The 14321-nt window shown below is 37.3% G+C and overlaps 2 protein-coding genes across 3 annotated transcripts in view; one reads left to right on the forward strand and one right to left on the reverse strand.

Moving 5' to 3' along the window:
* Positions 1 to 9279, reverse strand: part of LRRIQ3 (leucine rich repeats and IQ motif containing 3) — a 217651-nt gene extending 208372 nt beyond the window's left edge. The window contains exon 1 of the mRNA XM_055403712.2: positions 9185 to 9279. The gene's annotated coding sequence lies outside the window, so the exon portion shown is untranslated. The remainder of the gene's footprint in view (positions 1 to 9184) is intronic.
* A 144-nt stretch (positions 9280 to 9423) lies between these two features.
* TNNI3K (TNNI3 interacting kinase) overlaps positions 9424 to 14321 on the forward strand; it is a 383736-nt gene continuing 378838 nt past the window's right edge. For both annotated transcript variants that reach the window (XM_055402899.2, XM_088835393.1), the window contains exons 1-3: positions 9424 to 9579; positions 11370 to 11537; positions 12666 to 12758. In XM_055402899.2, the coding sequence (XP_055258874.2) occupies positions 9498 to 9579; positions 11370 to 11537; positions 12666 to 12758 (343 nt within the window). In that variant the 5' untranslated portion in view covers positions 9424 to 9497. The remainder of the gene's footprint in view (positions 9580 to 11369; positions 11538 to 12665; positions 12759 to 14321) is intronic.

Here is a 14321-nt window from a genome sequence, read left to right on the forward strand (position 1 = left end):
GCCCACTTTAAAGTAAAGTGATTGAGAAAGATATAAAATGCCAATACTAATCAAAAGAAAGCAGGATGGCTTTATTAATTTCAGATAGCAGATTTCAAAGCAAGGAAGTTAGCAGAGATAATGAAGGGCATTACCCCGTGAACTATCCAGTCCATGGAATTCTCTAGGCCAGAATTCTCGAGTGCGTAGCTGTTCCCTTCTCCAGAAAATCAGTTAAGGATATAGCTGAACTCAAAAACACTATCAATCAACTATAATTAATATCTACAGACTACTTAATCACACAAGAGCCGAATATACACTCATCAAAAGATCACATGAAACGTGTAAAGATAGAACACATTCTGGACCATAAAATAAACTTTAGCAAACTTAAAAAAATTATACAATATCCGTTCCATACTTCCATGAAATTAAAGTAGACATCACTAGCAGAAAGATAGCTTGTAAATCCCCAAATAGGTGGACATTAACAACACATTTCTAAATAACACATGTATTTAAATAATGCAAAGCTCAAAAATGATAATTTGTTTAATATTTTTAACCAAATGAAAATAAAAATACAACTTATCAAAATGTGTGAGATACACCAAAATTGGTGCTTCAAGGTAATTTTTAGCACTGAATGCATATACTGCCAAAGAAGAAAGATCTAAAAGTAACATCTAAACTTCTATCTTATTAAATTAGAAAAATAAGAGAAAATTAAATCAAAGGGAAGAAAAGAAATAATATGAATTAGACCAGAAATCAACAAAATTGAAAACAGGATGTCAATACAGAAAAACCATTAAACCAAAAACTGGTTCTTTGTCAAGATCAATAAAATTAATAAGACTCCAGCCAAGCCACAGAAAGAGATAGGGGGTGGAAGGGACAGAAATAACCAATATCAGAAAGGAGAAATGGAAAACACTACAGATCCCACAGACAATATTATGAACAACTCCATGCACACAAATTTGATAACCTTGATGAAATGAACTGATTCCTTAAAAGAAAAAATCTGCCAAAACTCACACAAGAATAATTCTGAATATGTGTATATCTAAGAATGAAATTGAATCAACAATCAATAACCTTCCAAAACAGAAACACCAAGCCCAGATGGGTTCAATAGGGAATACTAAGGAAGAAGTTATACAATCTCTACAATCTCTTTCAGAAGACAGAGCATAGGGAATACTTTCTAACTCACTCTATGAGCCACCATTATCCTGATACTAAAGGCAGTCAAAAACATTACAAAACTATAGACAAGTATTTCTCATGAAAACGATATAAAAATCCTAAAAAAAAAAAATTAATAAATCAAACCCAACAATGTACAAAAAGAATCATACATCTACTACTGAGGAAGGTGACTGCAGCCATGAAATTAAAAGACTCTTGGCTCCTTGAAAGAAAAGCTATGACAAACCTAGACAGCGTATTCAAAAGCAGAGACATTACTTTGCTGACAAAGGTCTGTCTAGTCAAAGCTAGTGTTTTTCCAATAGTCATGTATGGATGTGAAAGTGGGACCCTAAAGAAAGCTGAGTGCCGAAGAATTGAGGCTTTTGAACTGTGGTGCCCTTGGACTGCAAGGAGATAAAACCAGTCAGTCCTAAAGGAAATCAACCCTGAATATTCATTGAAAGGACTGATGCTGAAGCTAAAGCTTCAGTACTTTGGCCACCTGATGGGAAGAGCTGACTCACTGGAAAAGACCCTGATGCTGGGAAAGATTGAAGGCAGGAGGAGAAGGGGATGACAGAGGATGAGATGGTTGGATGGCACCACCGACTCTATGGACATGAGTTTGAGCAAACTCTGGGAAATGGTGAAGGACAGGGAAGTCTGGCATGCTGCAGTCCATGGGGTTGCAAAGAGTCAGACACAACTGAGCAACTGAACAACAACAAAAACACCAAGCTGGATTTATTCCAGATATACAAGACTCCTACAACATTCAAAACCAACTAATGCCATCTATCACATCAACAGGCTAAAAAGAAACATCACATGATTATATCAACAGATGCAGAAAAAGCATCTGACACAATCCATTACCTTTTCATGATAAAACTCTAATTATACTAGGAATAGAAAAAACTTCCTCAACTTGATAAAGATTGTTTTTTAAAAAATCTATAGCTAATATCATAATTAGTGATGAGAAAAAAGGAAGCTTTTCCACTAAGAAGTCCAAGACTAGAAATGTCCCATCTCACCATTACTTCCCAATATTGTACTGAAAGTACTAGCTTATGCAATGAATGAGACCAAAAAAAGAAAAAAAAAGAAAAATGTGCAGACGACATCTCTGTTCACAGATAACACGATCATCAGTGTAGGAAATTCAAAAGAATACACAAATACCCTTGGAACTGTTAATACTAAGTGGTTACAGCAAAGTTGTACATTGAGGGTTAAAACACAAAAGTCAAACACTTCTCTATATACTAGCAATGAATGAGTTAAAAAAACAACATCATTTCCATTTACCACTACCAAAAATAAAATATTTCTGTGTAAATGAAAAAAAAATGCACAAGAAAAACAAACAAAAATGCTAATGCGAAATTCAAAGAATAAATGAATGCAGAAAGACTTAATGTTCATGGATAGAATGATTCAGTACTGTCAAGCTGTCATTTTCCAAATTATCTTTTGATTCAAGATAACCCCAGGAAATCTCAGCAAATTATTTATCAGTATTGACAAACTGATTCTAAATTTTATATAAAGAGGCAAGAGATCCCCCAAACACAATATTTAAGGAGAAGAACAAAGTTGAAAAATGACACTGCCTGAATTTAAGACTCACTATCAAACTATAGGTTGGGCTTCCCTGGTGGCTCAGATGTGTGCGTCCAATGCGGGAGACCAGGGTTCGATCCCTGGGTCGGGAAGATCCCCTAGAGAAGGAAATGGTAACCCACTCCAGTATTCTTGCCTGGAGAATCCCATGGACGGAGAAGCCTAGTAGGCTACAGTCCACGGGGTCGCAAAGAGTCGGACACGACTGAGTGACTTTACTACTATCAAACTATAGTGATGAAGACAAAATAATACTGCCAAGAAAAAAGGTAGATCAGTGGAACGGAATAGAGAGGCAAAAAACAGACAAACATGAATACAATCAACCGCAATGGAGCAAAGACATATTTCCAAAAAATGGTGCTGAAACAGCTGGACATTCACATGGGAAAAAAAAGGAATCTGAACACAGATTTTATACCTTCAGGAAAATTAATTCAAATTGGAATATATTACCTAAATATAAAACATAAAACTATAAAACTCTTAGAAAATCACTTAGGAGAAAACCTAGATGGCATTAGGGATGATGATGATTTTGTTAGATACATCATAAACATAATCGATGAAAGAAATACATTATAACCTACAGTTATTTAATATTAAAGACATGATCTGCAAAAGTTAATGCCAAAGGAACAAGAAGACAAGTCACAGACTGGGAGAAAATCTTTTGCAAAAGTCACATGTGACAAAGGACTCACTAAAAATGTACAAAGAACTCAAAATTCAACAATAAGAAAATGAACTAGGTTAAAAATATAAGGCAAAACCTTAATACAAACTTCAGTAGAGAAGACAGAAAGATGGCAAATAATAATATGAAAGTTGCTTCTCATCACATGTCATCAGGAACAAGAAAATTAAGACAAGAATAAGATACCATTACACACCTATTTGACTGGCGAAAAGTCTAATACTGATAACACAAACTGCTGACAAGGATGCAGAGCAACAGGAACTTTCATTCATTCGTGTAGGAATGCAAAATCATAGAGCCACTCTGGAAGACAGCTTGTTGGTTTCTCAAAAAAACCTAAACATACTCTTTCCATAATATCCAGCAGTGCATTCTTAAGTATTTACCCAGATAAGTTGAAAACTTATTTAACATATTACCATGCACATGGATATTTATAGCAGCTTTGCTGCTGCTGCTAAGTCGCTTCAGTTGTGTCCAACTCTGGGCGACCCCATAGACAGAAGCCCACCAGGCTCCCCCGTCCATGGGATTCCCCAGGCAAAAACACTGGAGTGGGTTGCCATTTCCTTCTCCAATGCATGAAAGTGAAAAGGGAAAGTGAAGTCACTCAGTCGTGTCCGACTCTTTGCGACCCCATGGACTGTAGCCCACCAGGCTCCTCCGTCCATGGGATTTTCCAGGAAAGAGACTCATCATCAAAATTGGGAAGAAACAAGAAATACTTCAGTAAGTGAATGCGTATATAACCTATGGTACACACAGAAAACGGAGCATTTACTCAGCACTAAAAATAAATTAGCTATCAAGCAATGCACTCAATATGCCAGCAAATTTGGAAAACGCAGCAGTGGTACAGGACTGGAAAAGGTCACTTTTCATTCCAATCCCAAAGAAAGGCAATGCCAAAAAATGCTCAAACTACCACACAATTGCACTCATCTCACATGCTAGCAAAGTAATGCTTAAAATTCTCCAAGTCAGGCTTCAGCAATACGTGAACCACGAACTTCCAGATGTTCAAGCTGGATTTAGAAAAGGCAGAGGAACCAGAGATCAAATTACCAACATCCTCTGGATCATCAAAAAAGCAAGAGAGTTTCAGAAAAACATTTATTTCTGCTTCATTGACTATGCCAAAGCCTTTGACTGTGTAGATCACAATAAACTGTGGAAAATTCTGAAAGAGATGGGCATACCAGACCACCTGACCTGCCTCTTGAGAAACCTGTATGCAGGTCAGGAAGCAACAGTCAGAACTGGACATGGAAAAACAGACTGGTTCCAAATAGGAAAAGGAGTACATCAAGGCTGCATATTGTCACCTTGCATATTTAACTTATATGCAGAATACAAATTGAGGAACGCTGGGCTGGAAGAAGCACAAGCTGGAATCAAGATTGCTGGGAGAAATATCAAAAACCTCAGATATGCAGATGACACCACCCTTATGGCAGAAAGTGAAGAGGAACTCAAAAGCCTCTTGATGAGAGTGAAAAAGGAGAGTGAAAAGGTTGGCTTGAAGCTCAACATTCAGAAAACAAAGATCATGGCATCTGGTCCCATTTCTTCATGGGAAATAGATGGGGAAACAGTGTCAGACTTTATTTTTTTGGGCTCCAAAATCACTGTGGATGCTGACTGCATCCATGAAATTAAAAGACGCTTACTCCTTGGAAGGAAAGTTATGACCAACCTTGATAATATGTTAAAAAGCAGAGACATTACTTTGCCAACCAAGGTCCGTCTAGTCAAGGCTATGGTTTTTCCCGTGGTCATGTATGGATGTGAGAGTTGAACTGTGAAGAAAGCTGATCGCCGAAGAATTGATGTTTTTGAACTGTGGTGCTGGAGACTCTCGAGAGTCCCTTGGACTGCAAGGTGATCCAACCAGTCCATGCTAAAGGAGATCAGTCCTGGGTGTTCATTGGAAGGACTGATGTTGAAGCTGAAACTCCAATACTTTGGCCACCTGATGCGAAGAGCTGACTTATTTGAAAAGACCCTGATGCTGGGAAATATTGAGGGCAGGAGGAAAAGGGGACGAGAGAGGATGAGATGGCTGGATGGCATCACCGACTCGATGCATATGAGTTTAGGTGAACTCCGGGAGTTGGTAATGGACAGGGAGGCCTGGCGTGCTGTGGTTCATGGGGTTGCAAAGAGTCGGACATGACCAAGTGACTGAACTGAACTGAAGTGAACTGATCAAGCAATGAAAAGACATGGTGTAATCTTAAATGCATATTACTTAGTGAAACAAGCCAATATAAAAGGGCTACATACTTAGAATCTACCCATATGATATTCTGAAGAAAGGAAAACATGAAAGCACAAGTATCAGCAGATGCAGGATTTGGGGAGAGGGATGAATAGGCAGATCTCAGAGGATTTTTAGGAGAGTTAAACTACTCTGAATAGTATTATAACAATGTATATATGTCCTTATACTGTGTCCAAACCCACAAAATAAAAAGACCAAGAGAGAATTGTAAGGGAAACACAAACTTCAGGTGATCATGATGTGTCATTGTAGGTTCATTAATTACAACACATGTACCACTCTGGTAGGTATGTTGACAATAAGGGAGGCTATGCATGTGTGGGGTATATTGGAAACCTCTGTACCATCTTCTTAATTCTGCTATGAACCTAAAACTGCTTTAAAAAATAAAGAAAGCAAAATATAAGTTAGGGGGGAAAAGTTTCCCTTTGCCCAACAGAAAGGGGGTGAAGATTTCTTCAATAGGACACAGTGGGGATAAAAATAGTGAATAAGTTGAGACCAGACTAGCTGAGTTAAAAAATCCAAAGAAAGAAAACAGTAAAAAAAAAAAAAGGAGAGAGATTTTTTGTTTTCCACTTCACATCAGGTAGAGTAAGAGGAGGAAGAGTGGTTAAACAGAGAAATGATACTCAAATAATAGAAACAATGAGAACCCCAGCATAAACTGGCCAAGCCATGAACCTGAGCTCCATGGTCCATAATCCAGGACCTCATTTGGATTCAGTTTCTTTTCATGAAGGAGAATAAAAATTTAATGTCTCTCAGCGATTTTCACACAACCTTCACAGTTTTGCCTATGGTGATAAAAATAAGTAAACTGGCATTAATTGTAAATAAGCACAAAACATCTTATTCGAATGATGGAAATCTGTACCCGGTTTGTGGTCACAGTTACACAACTCTGTATATTTACCGAAAATCATGAAACTTCTCACTTAAAACAGGTGAAGTTAATGGTATGTAAACTATAACTCAGAAAAGTTCTTCAAAAGTCCATTTCACTTCTTTTTATGGCACTTCTTCAGATACTCTCTGCCAATAGAAAAAAAAAAAAAAGAAGCCCAAATGCCTCTAAAAAATATCTTTTTTTCAACTTATTATAGTTTGGCTTGTCTGATGTCCCTTTTAAAATATGGAACTCAAGATCAAGCACATCATTTCCATTCTATACAGAATAATGGGTTACTACTAATCTGTATCGACATATTTTATTCTGGTCACTGTAGTTTATGACTGTTCAAACAACTATATCACGCTAATTATATAAAACATAAACTTAAATAAAATCCATTAACTTTTTTTACCAGTATAATCGACTGCCAAAGATATTTATTCCCAATCACACAGTATATAACATTTTTTTCATTTTTTACTTAAAAATTAATATTAGTAATAATTTGAAGAAAATAGAAAAGGCAGAGGAAGGACAAAAACCATACTGATATAGTATTAATACAATCCCTCAGCTAATAGGCTCTACTGATCTTTCTTTCCTTAGGGCTATAATTATCTAGTTCTATAATTTAAAAATTAACTTCATCTACCTTCTGACAACTCCCCAAATTATATCTCCAGCCCAGACCTGTCTCACAAAGTCCAAATTCATGTATAATGCAAACAAACACATACACACACAAGTGACCATTACAAATGCATTGCATACATATACATCTGTGTATTTTATGCGTCCAAAACCAAATGTTGAACTCTCCGTACTATCCCAATAACTGCCTCTACTTCCTAATCCATAGCCTTTCCCATTTCACTTGTCCCTCTAGACTTCAAGCAGTTATCCATGATTCCTCTTTCTTTCACATGCCAGAGCCATTTCGTTAGCAAATTGTATTAATTGTGCCTTCAAATCTACATCCAGAATCTAACCCAGTTCTCATCACCCTCACTGTTACCATCCTGGCTAAGACTTCACCAACTCTCACATGTTTTGCTGGAGAAGCCTCTACACAAGTCTCTGTTTCTATCACTGTCTCATCTTCCATTACAGTCTATTCTCACATTTCTACATACTCTTTTCAACCATTAAGGAAGTTGCATAAAAACCCAGCAATGGCTTTGCTTCACTCAGTAAAGGAAAATCCTTTATTTAGGCTGTTATCATCTCTCTGACCTTCTCTCTTGCCATGTTTTTCCTTTCATTCACTCATCTCATTAAGTATTCTATATTTTCTAAACATTCTTAATGCACAGGTTTTTTTTGTTGTTGTTGTTGTTAACAGAAAAGAAAGCTTTTAAACAATAAAACGACAAGAGAGTAATTTCCGTTTTTATTCAAATGCTTTCTTAGTACAGAATTGAATAACAGGGTTAAAACTTTAGAAGAAAAAACTAAGTTCATGGTAGTAACTTGCAAGCCCTTGAAAGTCTAAGTTGCTGATGAAAATTTTAACGAGGACAGTCTTTTTAAATTGTATCGTGCAGTAGAATGATTTCTGAGTTTGGAATTGAAATATCCTGCTTAAATCTTCTCTCTACTGCTAATTGTGAGACCTTGACTAAGTCACTATTCTTTCCGATTCATAGCTTTCTCATGTATAAAGATGAATAGAAGAATCGGTAAAACTCATCATAAACTCGTGCTTTACAAGAGAATAAACTTATTTATCAGTACCTAACAGAAACACGGAGAAGGCAATGGCAACCCACTCCAGTCCTTTTGCCTGGAGAATCCCATGGACGGAGGAGCCTGGTAGGCTATAGTCCATGGGGTCGCTAAGAGTTGGACACAACTGAGCGACTTCACTTTCACTTTTCACTTTCATACATTGGAGAAGGAAACGGCAACCCACTCCAGTATTCTTGCCTGGAAAATCCCAGGGACAGAGGAGCCTGTTGGGCTGCCGTCTATGGGGTCGCACAGAACTGACGCGACTTAGCAGCAGCAGCAGCAGCAACAGAAACACATCCAGTAAGTCTGACTTATTGCCAGGGATGCTACTGAAAGTTCCAGATTAATCTTCGGCCACAAAAGGATGCCAAAGAAACAGCCAAAAATACCACAAATGTTAAGGGCCTCACTGCATAAGTTTATAGAATTTCTAAAGCCGATTAAGTGATCTCAAAACTGAGAGGGGTGGAGAGGCTCACTCTCTAGTAACTAAAAGGGCAAAGAAGCCACAAAGCTTCCGGAAGAAATACGGATTTTAAACGTTCAGAATGTGTATCTGAACATTGGGGATGGGGCAGATGGTTTCAGATGACGATCCGAGGATTAGGGATTATCTTTCAAGAGATCCTTGGGAACTGCTTCTGGCTAAAAGAAACCACGCGTTAGAAGGACGAATCGCCTTTGATAGAAAGCTACAAGATAGGCTGTAGTTTCGACTTCTTAAGCTGGTGAATTCTCGAAATTTCGTCTCCCAAACTGAACCACTTACCGGGTCTAGCGGGCTGCAATGCCTTATGAGTTGGGAACTAGCGGCCCAGACCCGGCACTGTCAGACAAATCTCTAGGTGGCCATTTCCGTTCCGGAGACCGTTACTAAGGCAACGGGGCGAGGCTCTACGCTGAGCCCATCGAAGTCTTTCCTGGGCGGGCCAGAGAGCTTCGGGGGCGTGGTTACGTGAAGGACGCAAGCAGGGGGCGGGACAGACGCGAAACCGGACCAGGTTTTGTCCCAGGGCGCATGCGTGCGGTGCTTGGCTGCCGCATACCTGGAAGTCCTCGGCGGCCTCGGGTAAGGTGCAACTATGGAAGCAGAAAGTGCCCCTGCCGGCGAATCTTTGCGAGAAGCCACCCAGCGAAGGTTGCGGAGGTTTTCTGAGCTTAGAGGTACCAAAGGAGGAACCCTAGCACCTCCCCTGCAATGGATAGGAGTGTTTTACGTGCTGGGATATATGCTGGACTGCCACTTCCTTTTACTAATCACCTGCAGACCTAGGACACTGGCCCAGGCGAAGCTAATGTTCCTGTTTTATATTCTTCTGTCACTCTGCTTTCTTTACGTTGTGTTTGTTACTTTCGTCCTTTAAGTTTACTTCCTATTGCATATGTGTGAGGAGGGTGGAAAAGACAGACACTTACTGGCCTGACTGCTGCTGCTAAGTCACTTCAGTCGTGTCCGACTCTGTGTGACCCCATAGACGGAAGCCCACCAGGCTCCCCCGTCCCTGGGATTCTCCAGGCAAGAACACTGGAGTGGGTTGCCATTTCCTTCTCCAATGTGTGAAAGTGAAGTTGCTCAGTCGTGTCCGACTCTTAGCGACCCCGCGGACTGCAGCCTACCAGGCTGCTCCATCCATGGGATTTTGTAGGCAAGAGTACTGGAGTGGCTTGCCATTGCCTTCTCCGACTGGCCTGACTAGTGAAGCTATAAATACAAGTTAAACATTTGGTTAGTTCATTAACAAAAATTACTTCAAATAAACTTAGAAGATATAAAGCATAGTGTTTTGACACTTATAAATACAATTTTAGCTTTCTTCCAGTCCCTACCTGTTTCACCAACTTGTTCCATAATGTGAACGCTTACTAAGTGAAAAGGCAAACAATATGGAGGAATTATGGACAAAATATTTAAAGGGTTAGAAAAAAATTTTAATTTTTTTTGAAAGACTATACCACTTGTCATTTCTTGTACAACTATGTAATAGGTTATGTTTTTATAGACATTACTGCTCTTAAAAATACAGAAAATAGTACTTAGATAACCTCACCATCAGCCAAAAGTTCAGTCTGTCTTTTGTTGAGTTCATCAAGGACCTGGGAACTTCTCTGTTATCTGGAATTTGGTATCATTCTCCAATATCCTTTGTAAGCTTGCATGATTCAGCTTAACGTAATTAAAAATTAATGTGCCCATATTTATAAACACCAACATTGTAGCAATAGATCCTTGGGTTTAATCTTAGTCAACAAACATTAAGTCGTACCCATATGTGAAAATTGATTTTCAAAGCTTGAGATTGATTGATTCCTTTGGCTTCTCTTTTTATTTAAGAATTGAGCCCATCTTTAGTACTCCAGTACTCTTGCCTGGAGAATCCCATGGATGGAGGAGCCTTGTGGGCTGCAGTCCATGGGGTCGCTAAGAGTCAGACACGACTGAGCAACTTCACTTTCACTTTTCACTTTCACACATTGGAGAAGGAAATGACAACCCACTCCAGTGTTCTTGCCTGGAGAATCCCAGGGACGGGGGAGCCTGGTTGGCTGCCATCTATGGGGTCACACAGAGTCGGACACAACTGAAGTGATGCAGCAGCAGCAGCAGCAGTTAGCAAGTCAAAAGTACTTCCCTTAATCAAGAAACATTTTAACTCTCAGAATATCTAAGTAAATGGAATGGTAGACCAAAAAAGGAATAAGTGATCTAAAAGAGAGGAAGAAATAGAATTTGTCAACAATCGTTAGGAGAGAAAAATAATTGAATTGTCAACAATCCTTATTAGAACTATTTTGAATCCTGCTGGCTGGCCGCTCCTTATCCCGGATTCTCAAAAGAAGAAGATACATTTTTGGAGATACTGTTACCTGTTTCTTCCTTTTTTTCAAAATAGGTAAAACCTGTAACAGCTAGAGAATTCTAATAATATTTATCTTTTCTTTCTTTTTCCACATAGGCAAATCTATGACAGCTGGAGAATTCTGGGACATTGTTGCAATAACAGCAGCTGATGAAAAACAGGAACTTGCTTATAAGCAACAGCTTTCAGAAAAGCTGAAAAAAAAGGAGTTACCCCTTGGAGTTCAATATCATGTTTTTGTTGATCCTGCTGGAGCCAAAATTGGTATGCATTTATGGTTAGATTTATATCATAAGTTGTGGGTAGAATAATCACTGAAGAAAAGTTTTCCTGTAGCTTACAGTTTATGGACTATGTTTCCACCTGTAGTCTTTACAAATATAAAATTGTTTAATGTAAATTCACTGTTTTTAAGAAAGATAAAAGGGATGGCAGGTGTTTTTGCACATTGTGGACATACCATGAAAAACTTCCAGAATATTATTCTATGTTGAAATAAAATTTATTAGTCTTAGTAAAATTTATTCTGATGGTAAACATTCCTTTGAACCTTATCCGTAGTTCTCTTAAGTTCCCTCCAAACTCCACAGTTTGTTCAGAAATTAAATGAAGGGAGCAAGTCAGGAAAAATACATACTGCCTTTTGAGACCACAACGCACAATGTGAAAGAGCACAGTCTAATTGCATATGTATTGTAAGATGTTTACTTTTAAAAACAAGTTGTCAGCTTTGCTTTTACCTTCCCTTATAAATAAAAATACATGCCATTTTTCTGGGGGCCTTTTTCCATGTGATATTTAAAGCTAAAGCCCCTTGATACCAAAATTAGGGTATTTGTATCTAATACTGGCATGTCCTAATTAGCCGATGTTTTAACCTTTGTAGAAAATGTGGTCAGTATGTTTGAATGAGATTTAGGCACAAAATGTTAAATAACTTGTCCAAGGTAACTAGTAAATGGAAGTTACATTTACTTCCATTTGTAAGTTTTTAGGAAACGTACATGATTTTTAGGAAATCAGGTTCTAGAAAACTTTTTGGAGAGTAAATCTAAGTCAAATATTTGATCATATGGGAGAATTATTTTAATGAATTTTATGGTTCTTAAGTCCAAGTGAATGTGCAAATTTATAGTCTTCTAGTGCCTAATTTATCATTTCTTTCTTTATATTACTATTTTCATGAGAGGATTAACTCAACTTTTATTACCGAGGCCTGATCTCTGGGTTTTATTACTAATTATGTAATTGCCAGGAAATGTGTATTTAATTTGATTCTTTTGCCTGTACCTTTGCTCTCTGCCTAGTTAATTTTAGCCAAAGGATCTTATCCTCAAAGTTATAACACCTAAATTTACTGTAATAAAATAAACCCTGCTTTTTAACTTTAAGGAAATGGAGGATCAACCCTTTGTGCCCTTCGATGTTTGGAAAAGCTTTATGGAGATGAATGGAATTCTTTTACCATCCTATTAATTCACTCTGGTAATGTTATACTTTACTAATTTACATTTTCTTTTAGTATTTTACCCTTGATATGTCAGGGACGTTTTTCTCCCTTACTAATACTTCTTTCTTTCTTTTTGTTCTTTTGTTTTGAAGTTAATTCTGCTTTGGAAGCAAATATTTCATGTATTTCTTGATATTGTTAGGTTGTTAGTAGCATAATATCTTTCACAGTGTTTAACCTTAAAATCATGGATCACGTACATTATCAACTTTGCATGGATATTGTTCCATTTTCCTAAGATAGAACTCATCAAAATATGAACATTTCTTGATAATGCTTTAGAAGGATTCTTGCTTTAGGGGAGAGGCTGCTTTAGTACTGTGATTACCAGACTTTAGACAAAACCTCTGTTACACATTTTTATCTAGTTATTGGTGGCCAAAATCTATAATCCTGAAGAGTTTAAAAACAAAAGAAAAGGTGATGACAGAACTTAAGAGTTGACAAAGTATAAAAGGGGGGAAATCACATACAAATAAGGCGGTAGAAATATAAGAAAGAAATAATCTCAGAATAAAGGATAGTTTTCAAATTGGACAAGTTTGGTTGTATTATAATTTTGGTTGTATGATAGAAACCTCTGTTACTTTCCCTCTGTGTACGGAGGGCTGGTGAAACTTTGTCAAGGACCTGCACTGTGCAGTTACAGATACTTTAGAATCATTTGTCCACATGGTTACCAAGGCACTTTTCATTTCTTACGATTCACACACAGAACAATTCTTTTTAAAGATGATATCAAGTAAAGCATCCAAGTTCTAATTTTAAGGTTAATTTAAAAGGTTAAAAAAAGGCTTACAGTTTTATTCCAGAACATTATTATTATTACCAATTTAGTAAAAATTAAGTTAGACACCAGAAAATGTATACAATTGATCCTTGAATAACACAGGGTTTAGGGGTGTTGACCCTTACATAGTCTGAAATCTGCATGTAACTTTGTAGTTGAACTTCTGTAGAGGTGGTTCCACTCTGCATATCCACAGTGTCTCATCAGGGATTCAACCAACTGGGGTCATACAGCCTTACAGTATTTATTGAAAAAAATCCTCATATAAAGGGACTGGTGTAGTTCAAACCCTTACTCTTCCAGGGTCAAGTATAATTAAAAATAGGTAATTCTTGTAATGTGAAATTTTACTGTTGGTTAGTATTTGGAAAATGACAAAGAAAGTATTAACTCTTGTTGGATGAACAATGTACTCTGAGATGAGTACATTACTTCTATTATTGATCTTATAATAATAATTATGATAAAGAAAGCATTATTCCACATCTGCTGTCTTAGAATAAATCCAAAGATGAACAATTAAAAAATGGTATACCAGAATTTAAACCCATTTTTGTGTGACTCTTTCTACCATGTCTCTCACTATAATTAGTTACGTAGTTACATAAAATGATGTAACAAATTATAGTGTATTTAATGTATTTAAGATAACGCACTTCTCAAGGAATTAAGTCATATGGCTCATCATTGAGGGAAAAGCCATTTTAAATTAAAAACAAGTATATATTGTAAAATGCTTTTGTAAAAT

Source organism: Moschus berezovskii, chromosome 4 (genome assembly GCF_049115385.1).
Source record: "Moschus berezovskii isolate FMDL1 chromosome 4, NW_MosBer_1.0, whole genome shotgun sequence".
Taxonomy (NCBI): domain Eukaryota; kingdom Metazoa; phylum Chordata; class Mammalia; order Artiodactyla; family Moschidae; genus Moschus; species Moschus berezovskii.